General features: G+C 44.2%; 1 protein-coding gene across 1 annotated transcript in view; it reads right to left on the reverse strand.

Annotated features, from left to right (window-relative positions):
• The window catches only part of spock2 (SPARC (osteonectin), cwcv and kazal like domains proteoglycan 2), a 52,774-nt gene that overhangs the window by 7,422 nt on the left and 20,824 nt on the right, over nt 1–24,528 (reverse strand). Inside the window, exons 2-8 of the mRNA XM_014206411.3 lie at nt 23,742–23,790; nt 4,238–4,352; nt 3,350–3,455; nt 2,768–2,879; nt 2,452–2,589; nt 1,787–2,005; nt 564–626 (exon numbers count right to left, since the gene is read on the reverse strand). Of these exons, the coding sequence (XP_014061886.1) occupies nt 564–626; nt 1,787–2,005; nt 2,452–2,589; nt 2,768–2,879; nt 3,350–3,455; nt 4,238–4,352; nt 23,742–23,790 (802 nt within the window). The remainder of the gene's footprint in view (nt 1–563; nt 627–1,786; nt 2,006–2,451; nt 2,590–2,767; nt 2,880–3,349; nt 3,456–4,237; nt 4,353–23,741; nt 23,791–24,528) is intronic.

Consider the following 24,528-nt stretch of genomic DNA (forward strand, 5'->3'; position numbering starts at 1 on the left):
GAGTGTTGGAGTGTACCCCTAGCTATCCATAAATAAATAAAAACAAGATACTTTTTCTGTCTGGTTGGCTTAATATAAGGAATAAGAAACATATATTTTCACTTGTACTTTTGATACTTTTGTATATTTTAGCAATTACATTTACTTTTGATCCTTAAGTATATTTAAAACCAAATACTTTTAGACTTTTACTCAAGTAGATTTTACTGGGTGACTTTTATTTTTACTTGAGTCATTTTCTATTAAGGGATCTTTACGTTTACTGACAATTGAGTACTTTTTCCACCACTGCACACACACACACCCTGATTCCTGCAGACCCTAGCCGTTTGTCTGTATTGAGCTATAATCCACCGGGCTGATCAGGGGATTATCCCTGCCTTCTGCTTGGCATCTGTTTAATGAAACTCCTCTATCAGTGATACACACACACACACACACACACATATTGTGCGCATACACACACTAACGTGTGGCACACACTGGCACACAAATGTTCACTCAAGCACAGAGCACACATGTTCAACTGGGAAATGTGAATCATGCAGGAACATAACGCATACCCAATTTCTTCTTGCCTCCCTCCTGTACTTGGATCCTCTCCAGCTCAGCCAGGCAGGGGGGCTCTGAGAGGGAAACACATCAATGCTTCAGTACATCACTCCAATACACACAAACACTAAAGCACACGTGTGCGTGTGTACACATTGGGTTGAGCTTTTATTGGTAAGTCAACAGTAAACTTTGAAATCAAGGCTTAGGAAATCTGTAGAAAAGAATTCAGAAGTCAAACATTCACACAAATCTCCCATTATTATGCATGATTTAAATTCTACTTTGAACAACTGTGTTTCTCAGGTTCCCCACTCTGTAGGCTATGCAGTGGACTTGGACTCCACAGAAGCGTGCCCAAAATGACACCCTATCCCCTACATACTGTAGTGCACTACTTTAATGGGCTCTGGCCAAAAGTAGTGCACTACACAGGGAATAAGGTGCCATTTGGAACACAGTCAGTGGCACCAGCCAGGTCCAGTGGTAAACACAAGTCTCGTCTGGTTTCTGCTCGGCTGCTTGGCTGACACACATACCGTCTGTGAGAGTTCTGGGAGGACCAGCCTGTCAACAAGCTACAGTCATGTTGTTACTGCACAATGGTGGCCATTCCCCCAAAACAACAATGGGGGAGACAAACTGTGACGGACCGTGAGAGGGGAAAAAGGGTGAGGGGTGAGAGAGAGGCGAGAGGGGAGAGGACACAGAGTTTTCTATACCTGTACGTTGTGTAGCCATGGTCACAGTAGGGAACTCTGAATGCCAGGTTACATGAAAAACACACATAACTGCACACGGACACACACACACTCCACCCCCCATCTACACACACAGTATCCCCCATATTCACTCTCTCCGGAAACAGAGTTACCAGGCAACGGTGCAGACCTTACCGTCTCACACACACCCACCCACAGTGACACACACTCTGTCACTCCCTCACAGACACACACCCCTCTCCCCACAGTATACTCACTCTCTCTCATACACACCCACCCACAGTGACACACACTCTGTCACTCCCTCACAGACACACACCCCTCTCCCCACAGTATACTCACTCTCTCACACACACACACACCCACAGTGACACACACTCTGTCACTCCCTCACAGACACACACCCCTCTCCCCACAGTATACTCACTCTCTCACACACACACACACCCACAGTGACACACACTCTGTCACTCCCTCACAGACACACACCCCTCTCCCCACAGTATACTCACTCTGTCTCCAGAAGCAGAGGCACCACTCGGCTGTAGACACCTTCCCGTCCCTGTAGGAGTCGCAGGAGTTAAAGAAGGGTCGGATGCAGACCTCATACTTGTCCAGGTTAATGGCTGCCAGCTCGGCCTGGTCCAGATACAGATCACTGTTGGTGTCCAGCTTTGAGAACATCCAACCTATAGAGTCCTTACAGCTGGCCACCACGTTCCTGTCCATGACTACAGACAGAGATATGAGACACATATTAGAGAGAGACACACACAGTGAAAAGGGGGAGGGGGAATGAGTTATAATCCACATATACAGATCAAATATTTATAACAGTGGTAGACGTCAGGATTACGCTGAGTCAAAATGTCACTAGATTGCAAAAGAAAGGAGAATGTCTTCACTGTTGCATCTGATACAGTATGCTGCTGGTCCTATTTTAATCTGACCTGATGCAGTGCTGGCCCTATAATAACTTAACTGTCTCTTTTTCCTTCTTCTTATCTACTGTATTTGTTTACTTTATTGAGACATTTATGCAATGACATAGGGTGAGACAGACAGGTGGGATAAGGAGATGAAAGGGTTGGAGCGTAATTTGAACCACCATCTCTGGTGGGGAGAGGAGTATACGTTACCTCTAGACCCCAGGCTCTGCATCGGTTCTATCTCTTACCTGATCCAGTGTTAGCTCCTGCAGGGTTGCTGCCTCCAGTCTTGCTGTTGTTGTTCAGCTTGGCATTGCCCTGCAGCAGCTGGAACCAGTCCCTCAGCCTCTCCCCCAGATCAGAGAGGTCCTGCCCTGTACAACTCTCTGAAAAGGAGAGAGAGAGAGAGCGAGAGAGAGAGAGAGAGAGAGAGAGAGAGAGAGAGAGAGAGAGAGAGAGAGAGAGAGAAAGAAATTGTATAGCATTGCAGTTTTGTGTGTGTGTGAGCATGTGTGTGCATTTGGGCGTGTGTGCACATTTGTGTGTTTGCATGTGCGTACTTACCATGCTTGACCTCTGTCTCCGTGATGGGCGCTGTGGTTGGACAGGGACAAAGACCTGAACACTTCATAGTCAGCTCCTTCCCTGTGAGGCACGCCTGCTGCTCCAGTTTACACTGTAACACACATCTCTTATCAGGCTATGTTTCTCTGGGTTTTGTGGTAATTATCGGTGAATTAAAACACGGCTGTTGTGTTGTCTCTCCTGAATCTAGAACATGTACTTAATGGTATAAATACTGTTAGAGGTGAACAGTGTCCAGAGATATACAACACAATGACAAAGGGTCGTGATAAATAGCCTCAGAGGAACAGGAGGACCAGAGGGTTGTTGTGGTGAGGCATCTCTCGCATGTGTTTTTAGTGATTTATGCTTTGTCTTCTGGGACTGTCTCTGACCTTGTTGAGAAATGATATGTTGAAGAGGAAACAGGAAATGAAATGCCTATGCTCTATTCATCTAAAGGCTTGTTTCAGAGAGAGATCCGAATTAAGGCGTACAGTCAGTCGACAGTTCCCTTGATGAATATTTAATCTGTATCTGGGATTTAACTAAATTCCCCCGTCACTATGTGTGTTGCTATACCTGTGACGCGTAGTTGTGTCCGTCAGAGCCACACACAGGAACAGAGGAGGAGATGGGGCAGGGCTGGCATCCTCCTTCAGGAGACCTCAGGGAAGGCTGCTTCAGTCTACAGAGCACACACACACACACACACACACACACACACACACACACACACACACACACACACACACACACACACACACACACACACACACACACACACACACACACACACACACACACACACACACACACACACACACACACACACACACACACACAGTAGTTGAGCTGGATGCCTCACCCAGTACACAGAGGGAACAGAGGTACTCTAATGCCTACCATGGCTTGGTGGCTACAATAAAGTACTTCCCCCGTGAACCATTACAGTAAACTGAGTTGTATACATCAGTTTGTTTTGAATGAATTCCACCTCATAATAATACTCTATATTTATATTAGATTTAGTGAAAGCTTGTGCTGTTTTCTACCCGGTAACACATCCACAGACATGTCCTGAGGATCCTTCCTCGTATCATAACAACCACAGGGTATTTATAGAGCTAGAGTTAAACCTGGGAAGGTACAGTAACTGTGCAGTACAGTACGCCTAGAGGTGTTTAATCATCCATCTACAGCACAGCAGCAGAATCCTTCAACCTCAGACTGTAATGAGGGAAAAGCACTTTTAGGGCGCTAACCATAGAAATAGACTCTCATTCTGTGACAGCATACTGTATCTAGTCCTTGAAGGCCACAGTGTGTGTGTGTGTGTGCGTGTGTGCATGTGAATGTGTGCGTGCTTGCTTGCGTTAGTATGTGTGTGTGCGCTCACACATTTATCTCTTTGAGTGCATGGCAAGTCAAATTCATCAACCATCTTTCTTGAGGGCTAGACACACTCACCTGTGCTCAAGCTTCTTGCGGTTGACACACACAGCCCTTTGGTATCCCTGGGCGATACACACCTTGTGTCGACTACACTTCACCTTCTGACAGGGGTCCTTGGTGGTGTCAACATCTATGGAAAGACAAGGAGATCAGACGATAGAAATCTCTCTGTGTTTCTCGCCTTCTCCCTCCCCTTTATCCATCTCATTTTCTGTGCCCTTTTCTGAGGAAACGAGAAGAGCAATCTTTCTTCCTACAGTATGTATGTTTCTCACCAGCTCTCTCTTCCTGTGACTATCCAGTTCTCTTTCGCTCTTCGCTTGCCTCTTTCCATGCTTGACGTAAACCTTCTGCTGTTTCACTTTCTCCAATTTTTTTTTGCAGGGTCTGTATTTCTTTTTTTTACATGATGGATGATAGATGATATTAGCATAATACTTTTTAATACCACACAACTAACGGAAATGAGTGGCTACTCTGACAGGGACAAACAGAGCAATAAAAACGACCTGGTCTTGAATGCAAACAATAGTCCAGGCCAATTATGAGACAGATATAATCCCTATAAACAACGGCTTGTGTGATGATACAAGCTCTCTAATCACGTTGAACCACCATTCTCCATTCATGCCTGCCAAGTATAAACATTTCCATTTCTATAAACTCCATTACTGCTGTTGCATTAAACTTATGAGTGCACCATTTGTTTGTGCTGTGAACGGTGTAGGAGCCAAATAGGTTAAATTGGTCCAATTATTCCAATTCATGATGAATTTCAGTTGTATGTTTGCCACTAATCCCCTGTCAAGCATGTGTACCCCCTCTACAGGCCAATGGAGAACACTGTTAAAAGGAATACATGCTCCAAGGCCTGCACATCTATCACTCCAGTGTTTAATTGCTAAATTGTAATTATTTCGCCACTATGGCCTATTTATTGCCTTACCGCCCTAATCTTACTTCCTTTGCACACACTGTATATAGACTTTTCTATTGTGTTATTGACTGTACGTTTGTTTTTCCCATGTGTAACTCTGTGTTGTTGTTTGTGTTGCAATGCTTTGCTTTATCTTGGCCAGGTCACAGTTGTAAATGAGAACTTGTTCTCAACTGTCCTACCTGGTTAAATAAAGGTGAAATAAAAAATAAAAATGCTCCAAGGCCTACTGGGAGTGACTGGAATGGCAGCACACAGTTTTTTGACCATACCAGACTAGGGTTGAATGGCTTGAACCTGGTTGCCGAGATTTACGGCCCAAAACCACTCCCTTTTCCCGGAATAAATAACTGTGAGAAACCGGTAAATTATAATAAATTATTTATATGAACAGCATAACATGAAATGGAACTGTTAAATGATATGCAATGTCTACATCTGGCTTCTCTACGGCCTTGTCTCTGCATGATGAATCATCAACGCTGCGGGTGCGGACAGACAGCCCATCTCAGTATGGAGCACAGTTCACAATGCATGTAGAGCTATCTCATCATGGTAACCTTTTTCCTTGTGACAGGTAGGCCTACATTTGCTGCAGCATAGCCTATTCTACAGTAATATAATGCATAATAAGCTTCTAATGTACAGCCTCTGTCTCTTCAGCAATACACATGCTGGCCTCTCTCCTTAAAAAACGCTTCTTAGCGAGTCCTGTTATGTTTGTTTTTTTAAACAAACAAACACTTATTCTCAGTTGAAGCTGACGTTTATCTCAAAGAGTAGCATCTCAAAAAACAACAGAAATAATACCACCAAATCACTTAGTCATTTCCGATAAAAAACATACAAAAAATAGACCGTCCAATTGATGATACGAATCATGGACGCTATACTAGACAATCAGTGATCCCCCCCCCACCCCTTTTAAAATAGGCATGAAAGGAGGTGATAAAGTGAAGGTGAACAGGTCTAGAGCGCACCCTTAGAGGTTTCAGAACGGGTGCTGCAGCGACAGCAACAGGTGCCTGTGGGGCTGGCACATGTACTTCAGTTAGGGCCAAGGGAACGTCTGCCACCAGTAGTTAACCACTCAAGGTGGCATCAATGGCAGAGTGGGGACATGCAGGAGGTGGCACCTTCCTCAGTTGGCTGGCATGCCAGCGAGAGCCGTCAGTCAGTTGAAATGTTGCTGGGCCCAGCTGACACAATGTTGACAAGAAGGTGCAGAGCAGCTCTATAGTGCAGCAGAGTTTGCGACAAAGACTCAGTGAAGGAGCAACCCTGAGCTAGGTGAGCCCTCAGTCCATTTTTCAGGGTTTGATTGAACCAGTGACTCGGTCTATAAAAAAGTGGTCAGATGAAGCAGATGCTAAACTACAGGACTGCTATCACAGACTGGAACAAGTTCCGGGATTCTTCCGATGGCATTGAGGAGTAAACCACATCAGTCACTGGCTTCATCAATAAGTGCATCGAGGTCGTCGTCCCCACAGTGACTGTACGTTCATACCCCAACCAGAAGCCATGGATTACAGGCAACATTCGCACTGAGCTAAATGGTAGAGCTGCCGCTTTCAAGGTGCGGGACTCTAACCCGGAAGCTTATAAGAAATCCTGCTATGCCCTCCGACGAACCATCAAACAGGCAAAGTGTCAATACAGGGATAAGATTGAATTGTACTACACTGGCTCCAAAGCTCGTCTTATGTGGCAGGGCTTGCAAACTATTACAGACTACAAAGGAGAGCACAGCCGCGAGCTGCCCAGTGACACAAGCCTACCAAATAAGCTAAATCACTTCTACAGTGAGGGAAAAAGGTATTTGATCCCCTGCTGATTTTGTACGTTTGCCCACTGACAAAGAAATTATCAGTCTATAATTTTAATGGTAGGTTTATTTGAACAGTGAGAGACAGAATAACAACCAAAAAATCCAGAAAAACGCATGTCAAAAATGTTATAAATGTATTTGCATTTTAATGAGGGAAATAAGTATTTGACCCCTCTGCAAAACACGACTTAGTACTTGGTAGCAAAACCCTTGTTGGCAATCACAGAGGTCAGACGTTTCTTGTAGTTGCCCACCAGGTTTGCACACATCTCAGGAGGGATTTTGTCCCACTCCTTTTTGCAGATCTTCTCCAAGTCATTAAGGTTTCGAGGCTGACGTTTGGCAACTCGAACCTTCAGCTCCCTCCACAGATGCTCTATGGGATTAAGGTCTGGAGACTGGCTAGGCCACTCCAGGACCTTAATGTGCTTCTTCTTGAGCCACTCCTTTGTTGCCTTGGCCGTGTGTTTTAGGTCATTGTCATGCTGGAATACCCATCCACGACCCATTTTCAATGACCTGGCTGAGGGAAGGAGGTTCTCACCCAAGATTTGACGGTACATGGCCCCGTCCTTTGATGCGGTGAAATTGTCCTGTCCCCTTAGCAGAAAAACACCCCCAAAGCATAATGTTTCCATCTCCATGTTTGACGGTGGAGATGGTGTTCTTGGGGTCATAGGCAGCATTCCTCCTCCTCCAAACACGGCGAGTTGAGTTGATGTCAAAGAGCTCCATTTTGGTCTCATCTGACCACAACACTTTCACCAGTTGTCCTCTGAGTCATTCAGATGTTCATTGGCAAACTTCAGACGGGCATGTATATGTATTCTTGAGCAGGGGGACCTTGCGGGCGCTGCAGGATTTCAGTCCTTCACGGCGTAGTGTGTTACCAATTGTTTTCTTGGTGACTATGGTCCCAGCTGCCTTGAGATCATTGACAAGATCCTCCCGTGTAGTTCTGGGCTGATTCCTCACCGTTCTCATGATCATTGCAACTCCACGAGGTGAGATCTTGCATGGAGCCCCAGGCCGAGGGATATTGACAGTTCTTTTGTGTTTCTTCCATTTGCGAATAATCGCACCAAATGTTGTCACCTTCTCACCAAGCTGCTTGGCGATGGTCTTGTAGCCCATTCCAGCCTTGTGTAGGTCTACAATCTTGTCCCTGACATCCTTGGAGAGCTCTTTGGTCTTGGCCTCCCTTTAAGAGTGTGCTCCTAATCTCAGCTCGTTACCTGTATAAAAGACACCTGGGAGCCAGAAATCTTTCTGATTGAGAGGGGGTTAAATACTTATTTCCCTCATTAAAATGCAAATCAATTTATAACATTTCTGACATGCGTTTTTCTGGATATGTTTGTTGTTATTCTGTCTCTCACTGTTCAAATAAACCTACCATTAAAATTATAGACTGATCCTTGCTTTGTCAGTGGGCAAACGTACGAAATCAGCAGGGGATCAAATACTTTTTCCCCCCCACTGTACTACCTCAGTCAGCCCGAACTAACCGGTGCCTGTACATAGCCTTTCTACTGTTATAGCCTCGCTACTGTATATAGCCTCGCTACTGTTATTTTTGACTGTCTTTTTTACCCTTTGTTTTTATTTATTTACTTATCTATTGTTCACCTAATACCTTTTTTTTACTTAGAAATTGCACTGTTGGTTAGAGCCTGTAAGTAAGCATTTCACTGTAAGGTCTACACCTGTTGTATTCGGTGCACGTGACAAATAAACTTTGATTTGATTTGAATGGAGTTCTTCTGTTCGGTGGGGCTAGATGCGCAAGCCACTGGTTTCTCAACGCCGTCCTGAAGCTGAGAAAGAACCACTCTCACTGCTGCGGCTGACGCGTCACTGGTGACCAGAGTTGGGCTGGTGAGGTTAAAGTGGGCCAGGACAGAAGGTGGTCAGCAGTTCTTTGAGAGGGTGGACAGCCTGTGCACAGTCAGGTGTCCAGGCCCAGTACACCTCCTTCTTCAACAGCTGACACAGAGGGGAAGTGATTGCCAAGTACTGGGGCAGGAAGCGCATGTAGTAACCTGTCATTCCCAGAAATGAGACAAGTTGTGTAGCAGATGTATGTTCTGGGACACGATGGGTGGCTTCCACGTTTGACTGCAGCAGCGAGAGCCCTCGGGCTGACACGCTGAACCCGACAAAGTCGATCTCTGGCACTCAGAACAGGCACTTCTCAGTGTTGAGTGTGAGGTTGTGTTGACTGAGTGCTGTGAAGGCTGCTTGCAGACGTTTACCATGGACGACAATGTTGTCCAAGTAGACAGCCACTCCAGAAACCCTGGCAAGGATGGTGGTCATTATCTTCTGGAAACAGCTGGGGGCAAAACTGAGACCAAAAGGTATCCTTGTGTAGCGAAACACCCCGATATGAGTACGAAGGCTGTCAGGTTCCTACTCTCTGGGTGTAGGGGAACACCCGATATGAGTGACGAAGGCTGTCAGGTTCCTACTCTCTGGGTGTAGGGGAACACCCCATTATGAGTGACGAAGGCTGTCAGGTTCCTACTCTCTGGGTGTAGGGGAACACCCCATTATGAGTGACGAAGGCTGTCAGGTTCCTACTCTCTGGGTGTAGGGGAACACACCATTATGAGTGACGAAGGCTGTCAGGTGAACTTGGAGGTAGCCCTTGAGAAGGTCCAGCTTTGTGAAGACCGTCGACCCGTAGAAGTGAGTGGTCAGTTCCTCCATAGTCAACAGTGGGTACCGATCAGGAATGATGGCCTTGTTGGCCACTCTCAGATCCAAGCAGACCCGCAGCTCTCCAGACTTCTCCTCACATATACAGCCAGTGGAATACAGCGTAGAGGTTGAATGATTGGAGTCACCGTAGGGTCGAGGAGGGGCTTATGTGTGAATGCTGTCAGGGCACCTACGCCATTGAAGAGGGTGGGCCATAGCTCTTGCCAACAGAGAGAACCCCAGGCTGGTGAACAGCTGTAAACGTAAGATATTAGTGCCATGGCCGTGTGATGTGGTAGGGGAACTGTGAAGGCCTTGTTGCCATACTGCACAGGTGAGTATATAAAGCCGATAACATCAATCACAGAGAACCCATATCTGTACAGGCTAAGGCTGGGTGGCTGGAGTGGCAGGTGGGACAAGAACTGCTCGTAGGTAGCCATGTTGAAGAGCGACACCTTTGCTCCTGTGTCTAGCATGAGAGGAATGCAGGAGTCACCCAGGTATACAGCACAGGTGGAAAACCCAGCTGGGTTTGAGCCAACAGTGTGACTGACAGCAGGGGGAGTGTCCATGGGGCGTGAGCGTTGGTGCACGGGGGGCTGGAGCTGACCTACACCACTTTGCAAAATGGTTTGGTTTCTGAAATCGTCTATATGTCTGTCCACGAGCAGGGCAGTCAGGGGCACGTGAACTGTGTCTATTGGAACCACAGTTGGCACACCGTTGACGCCCCTGGGTTCTCATCAACTGCACTGAGGCACTCATGTCTGAGTGACATCTACAGTCTGAGCACTGAGACTGCTGCACAGCTTGAACATCGAAGCACGTGTCTGTGCCTCACAGATCTTAGTTGCACAGTGAGCTGCTGATTCCACTTGGGAAGCTATGGCTACAGCTTTTACTAAAGTCAGATCATCATCTTCAAGGAGAAGCCTCGAGTGAGCTGGAGATTCTTTCCCTGATCATTTCATCTTTAAGATAAACAAACTGACATGACTGCGCTAGCCCTTTTAAGGTCACCGACTCACCCACGCACTGTGCGCACTACCGAAAATGCAGCCTCTTCAGAAGAACACTCTGTTTCTTTGCTAAATGTCCATCCAAAAGTTCAACAGCTGCATCATATGTGTGTGCTTCCCTGAGCGTTTGGAAGATGTGCAGGCCCTCGGCGCCGAGACAGCGGAGAAGAATGTCCCTTTTCCTCTCAGGGCTAACCACATCCAGTCTGGTAGCTAGCATGTACGTCTCAAACGACAACTTCCATCTGTCCCATAGGATTGTTGGTTCACCCACGTGAGGAAAGAACTGCTCCGGTGGAGGTAGGGATATTGTAGAAATAATTTCAGCCATCCACTTTCGCCAAATGTTATGTTTAAAAAAAATACAAAATAAACACTTGTTCTCAGTTGAAGCTGACGTTTATCTCAATGAGTAGAATAAAAAAAGAACTACATAAATAGAACCACCAAATCACCTAGTCATTTCAGATTAAAAAAAACATATAAACAAAATAGACTGTCCAATCAATGATACGAATCATGGATGCTATACTAGACAATCAGTGATGAACACAACACAGCAAGTCCAATGCAGGAAAAGCTAGACTAGAATAGCTTGCTGGACCAATTTTTTTTTTTAGCATTTCTTCTACCAACAGACTATTCGAAGAGGGACGCAAGCTCTTGTTTGATGAATGTTTAATACAGCAGCCATTAGAACTCACGGGTAGTTTGAAAGAAGAGCGAATGCGTGATGGCGGTAGGCTATAGCAGTTATTTATTCAGACCCATAACCATTCTTCTTGAAGAGAAGTGAAAGCCTTCTGCATCTAATTCTAGTCCAATATTATTAAAGGATGACATTAGAATGATGAAAATAAGGACAACAAAACGTATTTCATTTAACTGTTGAAAGTGAGGAAGGAATGAAGCAACACTAGAGAGAGAAAGAGGAGGTAGACTAATAACATTAGGGGAAATACAAAAATATAAACAGATTTTAACGAGTTACAGGAAATCAGAAAATCAGTCAGTTGAAATAAATTCATGAGGCCCTAATCTATGGATTTCACATGACAGGGAATACACATATGCATCTCTTGATATAGATATTACTGTGATAGAATATGATGGAATATGATGGAATATGGCTGAAGAGAATTCTACCACTGCAGATAGAGTCGTGTATGGGGGCGATATGTCGCTAGTGGAGGAGCCTTTATTAGAAAAGGCCTTGAAGGAGAACGTTTCCCAAATGTGCAAATCCAGAAGTAAACTGGCAATGCTGACTAGAAAAATTAACATTGTTACTGATCTGATGACTGACAATAAGAATATTGAAGTTGTAAAAAAAAAAAGCATGCTTCAGTTCAATGAAATGTTGAATGGATTCAAAGATTTGATTAATTCCTATCATCACATGATACCTGAGGATGAAATAAAAAATGATATGCTGAATTGGTATGAACCCAAATGGCAGCATATTCACGCATTTCTAGTTCTGTGTCCAACATACAAGCATTTCGCTACACCCGCAATAACATCTGCTAAATATGTGAATGTGACCAATAAAATGTGATTTTATTTGAAATGGATTGCAGGTGCAGCCCCAGCCCCAGCACCAGAGAAACCTGATGAATGCACTGATGAGAAAGATGTTAAACCTACTAACAGTGTGTCCCAAACCTCCAGCCAAACCTCCAGCCGCCGGTCTAACAGGAGTTCATGCTCAGGTGAACCCTCTACATCCTCAGCCTGCATCTGACCAGAGGCCGACAGAGCAGCATTAATAACAAAAGGCTGCTGCTCTCAAGTTCAAACACCTTCTAGAGGATAGGGAGGAAGAATTAAACCAACAAAAGATGGAACTGAGGAAAAGAAGGGAGACTCTTGAGCTGCAAACTGAAATAGCAGTTGCCTCAGCAAAGCTCATAGTCTAGACATCTGTAGGGAGAGATAGGCCAACTCAATAATAGATGGCATGAATGACTTCTTTGAGGAAACGGCAGAGAGATACAAGATCTCTGACCTTGAATTTCACACAGGGCAGAGGGACACTTCTGCCAGGCATGCACCAAGTATGCATCCCAAAGAAGGACCCCAATTCATTGAGCACACTGACATTCAATCAGCCCAGGCTCACAGTGTTTCAGCTCAATCAGAACAATCAGGACACAGTGGGATTCAGACAGCAGCCCATGGAGAGCACACTGCTGCACAAGACTCAAACCCAAGTTTGCAGGCCTATACAGGACAAGGCCCCTCTGTGCAGACCAACTCACATAGAGGGCCAAGGGGAGAACAGTCAAGACTTTCCAATTCACAGGACGGTGCTCAGGACATGTCACAGGAAAACATAGAAAACCTCTCATCACCATTCTCCAAAGACAGAATGAAGTTACTGCTATGCTAGTCAACAGCAACATCATTCCTTTCTGCCACCCAGAGAAATTACTCTTTTTGATGGTGACATTTTACAGTACAGGTCCTTCATTCAGTCATTAGAACATGGTATATAGGCCAAACTAGTCAACACAAACGGCACTTCCTCGAACAGTAAACCAGAGGGCAGCCTCGAGAGCTGGTTAGGAGTTGCCAACATATGGCTCCAGATAAGGCTATCAGAATGCCAAGGGCTTATTAAAGGAGAACTACGGTAATGAATACAAGATTGCCAATGCATGGAGAAGGCTTTTAGTTGGCCTAGGATCAAATCCGAAGACCACAAGGCATTACAGGCCTATGCATTATACCTCAAATCAAATCAAATTGTATTGGTCACATACACATATTTAGCAGATGTTCTGGCCGGTGTAGCAAGGTTGTTGTAATGTAATGGTAGATATGGAAGACATGGACGAGATGGATCTGGCCTCCAGCTTAAAGAACATCATCCTGTAATTACCCTACAAAGTCAGGGAGAGGTGGAGGTCAGTTGCTTGTGAGTTACAGGAGAAGGCGCGCTAGACTACTTGATCTCATCCTGTTGATGGAAAAACAGGTGAGAATAGATCCTATACAATCCAGAAGCATGAGTCAAAGGCCAACCATCGAGGCTCATTCACACGTCTATTCACAAATCCACAGGGAACAGATTTGCTACCAGCATGTCATCACCACAGCAACCTCCCCCCCCCCCCAACCCAACACATCACATGTCTATTGTGTAACGGCCGTCACAAATTGGAGCTGTGTCGACAACTTAGGAAAAGGAGCCACAGGGAGAGGATTGGTTTCCTAAAGGAAAAGGGAATTTGTTTTGGTTGCTTGTCAAGTGGGCACAAGAGACTGCAATAGGCGTCTCAAATGCAGTGTATGTAACCAAACTCACCCAAGTGTGCATCATATTGATCAGAGAGACAGCAGAGCAGTCATCAGAAGCACCAGTGAGCAGAGCACTGTTTTCTCCGAACACATGTGGGCATACTGGGGCCTGGGACCAAGAATGTGTACTTGCTATTGTGTACCAGTAAAGGTCAACCCCCCCTTGCGGGAGGGTCTGGTACGCCAGTGGCTGTGTGTCGGCACCACACACACACTCATACGTCTTCCTAACAGGCCCAACCGGCTGAACCCGGATGATGCACACACAGACGCACACACTTATATGTTACCACTGTATGCAACTACCAAGCCCACCAAATCCTGAACCGGATGACACATTCTCTCCCTCCCCCACCTCTATACAGCCACACTATCCATCAATACCGTAGGCTACTGCAGGAACTGGGTCCTTACAACACAATACCACTTAGTGCTTTATCAATTAGCAAGACTTAAATCCCTTGACATTTCTATTCATTCTCACATCTCAAGCATTCTCATAACAGAATTGCTGTTCTCTCTTCTCTTCTAAATCAGCTCTTATGGCACATTTAGAGCAGATGTTGTGATGCACAGAGGCATACTGTATTCACATGTACACATAGTCATCTTATATCTATGCCTGTGGTGACCGGTATCATCTCATGTTATGGCATTGTAGGATGAAGAAGACTAAATCAGTAAAACAGAGTTCTGCAGCAGATTATCATAGTAGATTATCATAGCAGATTATCAGAGCAAACCCACAGATCAGATTGGAAAAGCAAATCCGAAACAATACACCCCCTATTCGTCCGCCACGGGCCTGTTGTGCCTCACAGTTGCATGCATGTGCACACGTCAGAGCCACAGAAGAGTCATGGTGAAGATCCAGCCTGTAAAGAACAAGAAGGCCCGCACACTGTTGAAGCTCCCAATTCACCGCTTTATTGACGTTTTCATCCGAAACAGCTCTTCGTCAGATCAAACAAACCAACTGAGTGCTCACATCCCAAAATATCCACATTTCACCTCACATGACCATTGCGGAAATGACGCAAGGTGGGTGCAAAAACAATGGGTTTCTCTAATAATTGAATAACAATGAGTTGTGTAAATGTAGTAATTCCAGAAAATAATATACACTGCTCAAAAAAATAAAGGGAACACTTAAACAACACAATGTAAGTCCAAGTCAATCACACTTCTGTGAAATCAAACTGTCCACTTAGGAAGCAACACTGATTGACAATACATTTCACATGCTGTTGTGCAAATGGAATAGACAACAGGTGGAAATTATAGGCAATTAGCAAGACACCCCCAATAAAGGAGTGGTTCTGCAGGTGGGGACCAGAGACCACTTCTCAGTTCCTATGCTTCCTGGCTGATGTTTTGGTCACTTTTGAATGCTGGCGGTGCTTTCACTCTAGTGGTAGCATGAGATGGAGTCTACAACCCACACAAGTGGCTCAGGTAGTGCAGCTCATCCAGGATGGCACATCAATGCGAGCTGTGGCAAGAAGGTTTGCTGTGTCTGTCAGCGTAGTGTCCAGAGCATGGAGGCGCTACCAGGAGACAGGCCAGTACATCAGGAGACGTGGAGGAGGCCGTAGGAGGGCAACAACCCAGCAACAAGACCGCTACCTCCGCCTTTGTGCAAGGAGGAGCAGGAGAAGCACTGCCAGAGCCCTGCAAAATGACCTCCAGCAGGCCACAAACGTGCATGTGTCTGCTCAAACGGTCAGAAACAGACTCCATGAGGGTGGTATGAGGGCCCGACATCCACAGGTGGGGGTTGTGCTTACAGCCCAACACCGTGCAGGACGTTTGGCATTTGCCAGAGAACACCAAGATTGGCAAATTCGCCACTGGCGCCCTGTGCTCTTCACAGATGAAAGCAGGTTCACACTGAGCACGTGACAGACGTGACAGAGTCTGGAGACGCCGTGGAGAACGTTCTGCTGCCCGCAACATCCTCCAGCATGACCGGTTTGGCGGTGGGTCAGTCATGGTGTGGGGTGGCATTTCTTTGGGGGGCCACACAGCCCTCCATGGGCTTGCCAGAGGTAGCCTGACTGCCATTAGGTACCGAGATGAGATCCTCAGACCCCTTGTGAGACCATATGCTGGTGCGGTTGGCCCTGGGTTCCTCCTAATGCAAGACAATGCTAGACCTCATGTGGCTGGAGTGTGTCAGCAGTTCCTGCAAGAGGAAGGCATTGATGCTAAGGACTGGCCCGCCTGTTCCCCAGACCTGAATCCAATTGAGCACATCTGGGACATCATGTCTCGCTACATCCACCAACGCCACAAATTGGATTTCCATGTATTATTTTTGTGTGATTTTGTTGTCAGCACATTCAACTATGTAAAGAAAAAAGTATTTAATAAGATTATTTCTTTCATTCAGATCTAGGATGTGTTGTTTAAGTGTTCCCTTAATTTTTTTGAGCAGTATATATTTACAAAATGACCAAGATCCTCACCCTTTCAGTCTGTCATCAACTGGTCATTATCGTCTGTCTGTCTGTCTGTCTGTCTGTCTGTCTGTCTGTCTGTCTGTCTGTCTGTCTGTCTGTCTGTCTGTCTGTCTGTCTGTCTGTCTGTCTGTCTGTCTGTCTGTCTGTCTGTCTGTCTGTCTGTCTGTCTGTCTGTCTGTCTGTCTCCCTCCCTCCCTCCCTCCCTCCCTCCCTCCCTCCCTCCAGAGGACTTTACCTTAGCTAAAGAAATAAGAAAATACATGCAAATAGAAAAGACAATCCTCGTAATGTTTATAGAAAACATTTGTAAATAAATCTTGTTGGTATAGCAGCCACCACAATACTGGCGCTGGCAGGCTTGGAGTTGCGTTGTGTGTTGTACAATAGCATAAGGTGGTTGCCTTAGCCCAGTGATAATTTAACAGGCTTCCATGGATTAAAGTAGTGCCTGCACCACAACGATGACGTCTCCATGGCAACAGGCTCTGTGCACTGCGGTCTGATGGGGGTCTAGTTTTTGGACTGACTGTGATTTGCAGCTCAATCTGCTATATTACTGAGAACTCTCTCTTTCACTCTCTCCCTCTCAGTACCCCCTGTCCCCCCCTTCCTCTTCCTCCCACGCTCCCTCTCTTTAAACAACCATCTCCCTTTGTCTCTCTGTCTCCACATCTACTCTCTCTTTATCACAGTCTCTCTCAACAGTCTCTATTACATCCCGAGTCTCACACTCTACACCCTTCTCCCTCTGTATTTTCCTCAAATCATCTCTCAGTCCTCTTCCCATCATCGCTCTCCATCTCTATCCTTGTTATGCCATAAGAGTGTGCTGCTATAAACTCTCCAAATTAGGCCCTGTATGTGGATATCCATCCTAATACAGATTATCATCAGGCTAATCCCTGCATATTGGGGCTGGAGAATGGGGAGCTCAGCTCAGGCCACTGCCTCATCATCATCTCTCATCCTCTGTTTACAAACTCTCTGCTACTAATGTCATCAGCTTCTGCATATTGCTTTTTCCTGGAAATAGATAAACGGAGCTATTACTCAGATATCTTTAGTTTATGAACACACACAGTGTGTGCTCACTCACGTGTGTGTATAACCGCACATACACAGAACCACACATAGAAATACACACACACACACACACACACACACACACACACACACACACACACACACACACACACACACACACACACACACACACACACACACACACACACACACACACACACACACACACACACACACAAATACATGGCACTCAACCATGGTTGTGTGTTTCTAAGCAGCCTTCACATACACCATGACCTGCCTCCTTATCGATACCCTACAGTCCCTGTAGCAGGGGTATTAAACTGTTAACATATCGATACCCTACAGTCCCTATAGCAGGGGTATTAAACTGTTAACATATCGACACCCTACAGTCCCTATAGCAGGGGTATTAAACTATAGACCTGGGGGCTGCAGAGTCAGCTAGTTTCCCTACCTCCTAAGAGTACATAATTGTTTCACCGTCACTGATTTAAGGAAATTGATTCAAGGTCATTGATTAGTCAGAGAGTGAACGTCCGCTCACCTGTCCTCCCTGGGTCAAACCAGTTGCTGAGTAAACAAAGATAAGCAGATTGCTATCAGGGACCTAGAGGACTAGACGAATCCTCCAGCTTTAAAAGCCCTACACATGATCACGAAAACGCTGATGAAAAAGCCATAGGTATTATATTTGTTGCATGGAGGGATGTATTGGGGTGATATTATTTATGTGTATAACTGTAGCCTATATGTAGACAATGTTATTTGTGATCTGGCAGTGCCTTCCTGCTTTTGTGACAGTGTTGCGTTCTCTACAATAGTTGTGTCTATTGAGTCTACTAAATAACAATTATTCCATGATCTTTTGACTTCCGATTTATACTACATTCAGCCCAATTATTTTGCCAATTACTTGCATATCTGATACCTATCTGATCTTTTCACTAATGTGTAAACAGCAAAAAAAAAACACATGGAATCTGATCTTTTTACTTACGATTTATACCACCTCTATATGTGGATTTAAATCCTGATACAAACCCGATCCTCCACATGTGACTTCTGTCTGGATTCTCAGATCAGATTTTTTTGCTATGAAGCATATATATTTTTTTGTTGCACATAACCTACCGTTACCAAGACAACCCCCTCAACATTTAAAGGAACAGTGACAGGAAATGAGCATAGCATCTGTATGCTATTTCAGATGCTACATCTTTTGAGTGAGCAAATCTGTAATAGGGCAAATGTAAAACTCTGTGTGGACAGTCAGTAAAAAAGACAGGATAGGCCTATGGAAGAAAAATCTGTGTTAACACAGCCATTGTGTGTGACAGTATTGAGTGGGGTTGGTTGTCTATCCTCTCTGGGTTTAGACTAACGAGGCCTGAAATGGTGTCTGATCAGCCTGGCTCTACAGTGAAGACATCACACTGACTAGATATGTCTGAGGCACAAAATCTCTCCCCCTCTAAATTTCTCTCACTCTTTCTGTATCTCAATCTCTCTTCCCCTCTCTCTTTCTACCTCCCTCTCTCTCTCCCCCTTTATCCCTCTCTCCATTGCCTCATTAAGCCAGCCTTAGAGGAAAGCCTGTCAATAGATTATTAAGATGAGAGCTCCAACAATTTCTACAGCATCATTTGATATTTCAATTATTGATTATAATAAAATACAATGGACACAAAATGGACTCCAGCAAGACAATCTCTCTCTCCCCCTCTACCTCCTCCACTCTCCCTCCTCTCCCCCTCTCTCTCCAGCCCTCTACAGGAAGTCATAATTACCCACTAATTAAGCTCGGAGAGATATAGCAGTACTAATGGACTCAGCCATTTCATTCCCACTACTTTATTTGAGCTGCAAATCAAGACAATGGTCATGGACATGATTTCAGTCTATGTTCCAAATGGTACCCTATTCCCTAAATAGCGTACTATGTTTGACCAGGGCCCATAGTAGTGCACCATATAGGGAATAGGGTGTCATTTGGGATGCAGCCTGGATGTCATGACTTTATCTGCCTGTGGCTGAATTAAAGACAGAGGAGTGGAGAAAACACAGGGTACTCAATGTTGATTGGTAGGTGGTCGACAGCAGAGCTCAGAACCTCCACAGAGAGAGAGACAGCCAGACGACTGCTGCTACAGTGAGTTTACATCTCTAACATCACTTGAACTTTTCACTGAGAGGCCACTACACGTGTGGACAACATCTGACCCGAGAATACAAATGGGATTGTAAACAAACATTCACCATGTTGTGTCTAATACACCAGAGTAGCGTTTCGTTCCTCAGTTGAGCACCTTTTTGCTCCATTTTATCCAACCTGGGCTTGAGCGCGTCGTGGTGCATTGATTCTCATTCCTATGTACCGTGTCGTGTCTGATAAACCCAGTGATCTTCAACCCCCAGTTTCATGCCCAGCACTGGTCCTTGTGATGTTGCTGACCGGTCTCTCAGCTGGTTAGCTAGCTAGCCTACACTGATTTAGTCAGCTCTCAAGAGTGGTTGGCAGGATTTTTTTCTGCCATTTAAATCCTTTGTCAGGCCACTTAAGCATTGTTTGGGGTCGCATAAGTCCAAACGGTGTAAATACAGTGCATTTGGAAAGTATTCAGACCCCTTCTCTTCTTCCACATTTTCTTACGTTAAAGCCTTATTCTAAAATTTATTAAATCAATGTTTTACTCATCGATCTACACACAATACACCATTACGACAAAGCAAAAACTGATTTTTTGAAATATTTGCTAATTTATACAAAAAAAATAAAACCAGAAATACCTTATTTACATAGGTATTCAGACCCTTTGCTATGAGACTGGACATTGAGCTCAGGTGCATCCTGTTTCCATTGATCATCCTTGAGATGTTTCTACAACTTGATTGGAGTCCACCGGTGGTAAATTCAATTCATTGGAAATGATTTAGAAAGGCCCACACCTGTCTATCTATGTAAGGTCCCACAGTTGACAGTGCATGTCAGAGAAAAACCAAGCCATGAGGTCGAAGGAATTGTCCGTAGAGCTCTGAGACAGGATTGTGTCGAGGTACCAAAACAAGTTAAAGAACACAGTGGCCTCCATTATTCTTAAATGGAAGAAGTTTGAACCACCAAGACTCTTGCTAGAGCTGGCTGTCCGTCCAAACTGAGCAATCGGAGGAGAAGGGCCTTGGTCAGGGAGGTGACCAAGGACCCGATGGTCACTGACAGAGCTCCAGAGTTCCTCTGTGGAGATGGGTAACCCATCTCTGCACCACTTCACCAATCAGGCCTTTATGATAGAGTGGCCAGACGGAAGCCACTCCTCAGTTAAAAGGCACATGACAGCCTGCTTGGAGTTTGCCAAAAGGCACCTAAACGACTCTCAGAACCATGAGAAACAAGATTCTCTGGTCTGATGAAACCAATATTGAACTCTTTGGCCTGAAGGCCAAGTGTCTCGTCTGAAGGAAACCTGGCACCATCCTTACAGTGAAGCATGGTGGTGGCAGCATCATGCTGTGGGGATGTTTTTCAGCGGCAGGGACTGGGAGACTAGTCAGGGTCGAGGGAAAGATGAATGGACCAAAGTGCAGAGAGATCCTTGATGAAACCTGCTCCAGAGCCCTCAGGACCTCAGACTGGGGTAAAGCTTCACCTTCTAACAGGACAACGACCCTAAGCACACAGCCAAGATAATGCAGGAGTGGCTTCGGGACAAGTCTCTGAATGTCCTTGAGTGGCCCAGCGAGAGCCCAGACTTGAACCAGATCGAGCATCTCTGGAGAGACCTGAAAATAGCTGTGCAGCAACGCTCCCCATCCAACCTGACAGAGCTTGAGAGGATCTGCAGAGAAGAATGGGAGAAATTTCCCAAATACAGGTTTGCCAAGCTTGTAGTGTCATGCCCAAGAAGACTTCAGGCTGTAATCGCTGCCAAAGGTGCTTCAACAAAGTACTGAGTAAAGGGTCTGAGTGCTTATGTAAATGTACAATACGTTTTCTAAAAATCAGTTTTTTCTTTTTCATTATGGGGTATTGTGTATAGATTGATGAGCGAAAAAACGAATGTAATCAATTTTAGAACAAGGCTGTAACGTAACAAAATGTGGAAAAAGTCAAGTGGTCTGAATACTTTCCGAATGCAGTATATATTTTTTTTTTGGGGGGGGGGGGGGTTGAAATTCATTTTTGGGATGGAAAAACGCTTTCACTGTTAACTTAAACAACTAAAAACAGATGTACAGTATGTAGAAAAGATAATGGACCTATATATATATTTGTAATATAATCTTTGAGAACAAACAACCACCAAAATATAAAGATAGACAGTCAGGGAAAATAACAAAATAAACGCATGTACCAGTATAAATTATGTTATTATGTTTGATCAATAGAACACAGCATTAGCTATGGTACAACGCATCGAATTTCAAGAAAATAGCTTTACAACTGCTAAATGTTCTCTCATCTCCATGGCAGAATATGTAGAATCATAGGAAATTTGCTTTAAAACTGCAAAGTTCTCTCGCAGCTGCATGGCAAAATGTATAGAATTACAGGAAATTGGCTTGTAAATGCAAAAATGTCTCTACACTGCCCAGATGGGGGATTCAAACATTTTCTCAAAAATGTAGCTGCGCTGACCACCCCTGCCATGCCCACCACCGAAGCCCCTTTTTGATTCAGAAAATAAAACTGATTGGGCGATGCATCGTCCTAAATAAAGTTCATAGTAAATTACATGGACAGCACACAAACATATAGTGCCTTCAGAAAGTATTCATACCACATTATGTTGTGTTCAAAACTGATTAAATCTTTTTTTCACCAACCTACACACAATACCCTTTAATGACAAAGTGAAAACATGTTTTTTTGTATTTTTTTCAAATTGATTGAAAATTAAATACAGAAATATTGCATTTACATAAGTATTCACAGAGATTACAGCTGTGAGTCTTTCTGGGTAAGTCTCTGAGAGCTTTGCACACCTGGATTGTACAATATTTGCACATTATTCTTTTAAAAAAATCTTCAAGCTCTGTCAAGTTGGTTGTTGATCATTGCTAGACAACCATTTTCAAGTCTTGCCATAGTTTTTAAGCCGATTTAAGTCCAAAACTGTAACTATACCACTCCAGAACATTCAATGCTGTCTTGGTAAGCAACTCCAGTGTAAATTTAGCCTTGGGTGTTAAGTTATTGTCCTGCTGAAAGGTAATTTTTTTCTCCCAGTGTCTGTTGGAAAGCAGACTGAACCAGGTTTTTCTTTAAGATTTTGCCTCTATTTAGCGACATTCTGTTTATTTTTATCCTAAATAAATTCCCTAGTCCTTGCCAATGACAAGTGTACTGATAACATGATGCAGCCACCACCATGCTTGAAAATAGTACTCATTGATGTGTTGTGTTCGATTTGCACCAAACATAACGCTTTGTATTCAGGACAAAAAGTTAATTTCTTTGCCACATTTATTGCAGTTTTACTTTAGTGTCTTATTGCAAGCAGGCTTCCTTCTTTTCACTGTCATTTAGGTTAGTATTGTGGAGTAACTACAATGTTGTTGATACATCTTCAGCTTTCTCCTACCACAGACATTAAACTATGTAACTGATTTAAAGTCACCATTGGTCTCACGGTGAAATCCCTGAGCGGTTTCCTTCTTCTCCAGCAACTGAGTTAGGAAGGACGCATGCATTTTTGTAGTGACTGGGTGTATTGATACACCATCCAAAAAGTAATTAGTAACCACCATGCTCAAAGGGATATTCAATGTCTGCTTTTTTATTTTTACCCATCTACCAATAGGTGAGGCATTGTTTAAACCTACATGGTCTTTGGTTGAATCTGTGTACAGATAATTGTATGTGTGGGCTACAATCATGTTAAGCACTATTATTGCACACAGAATGAGCCCATGCAATGTATTATGTGACTTGTTAAACAAATGTTTACTCCTGAACTTATTTAGGCTTGCCATAACAAAGGGGTTGAATACTTATTGACTCAAGACTTTCAGCATTCATTTTTTGTTAATTTGTAACATTTCCCCAAAAATAATTCCACTTTGACATTATGGGGTATTGTGTGTAGGCCAGGAACACACAATCGAAATGTAATCCATGTAAATTGAGGCTGTAACACAACAAACTTTGGGTGTGAATATTTTCTGAAGGCACTGTAATAGATAAAAGGGTACTTGAAAGAACTTAGGTGAAACGTACTTTCATTAGAGCCTCCCTGATTCTCATCCAAGGTCCGCACATAGTCATCCTGCAGAGACAGAGAGTTCCAAGTTAACCCACAGTAAAATAAGCATCATGATTAACTGAGTGAGTGAGTCAATGGTTGCTTCCCAAATGGCACCCTATTCGGTATTTAATGCACAATTTTTGACCAGAGCCCTATGGGTCTGCATGGGGATTTAAGGAGCAGCATGGCAGCCTGTAGTAATTCACCAGAATAGTCTTGTACACACTGTGTCCCCCAAATGGCTCCCTATTCCCTATATAACGCACTACTTATCCCATGGGGCTCTGGTGTAAAGTCAAAAGTAGTGCACAATATAGGGAATGGAGTCTGGATGCATTTGGTATGCATCCAATGGCTGTGGAACATATGGCTTCAGGGGGAAGCGGGCTTTGAATTGTAATCCTTACATTTTATACTTAAAGGAAAAACACTCCACAACTATCTTTTGGTATTTTTTTCATGTTTTTTCATGATGTTTTCAAGATACAGGACTTTCAAAAAGCAAATTGTCATTTGCCACATCATCATAATGATGCATTTTGCATCATATGAAGTCATTAGCATCATCCCGATGATGCGGCAAATGACAATTTGCTTTTTGAAAGTCCTATATCTTGAAAATGTCGTTGCTGACATGCAAAACATGTTGGGACTGTATCAACAGTGGACTAATGAACAAAATACCAAAAGATAGTTGTGGAGTGATTTTTCCTTTCATGACAACAGTAACCATCCTCATTAAAATGGACAAATTGAAGG

Source organism: Salmo salar, chromosome 01 (genome assembly GCF_965601325.2).
Source record: "Salmo salar chromosome 01, fSalSal1, whole genome shotgun sequence".
NCBI classification, from domain to species: Eukaryota; Metazoa; Chordata; class Actinopteri; order Salmoniformes; family Salmonidae; genus Salmo; species Salmo salar.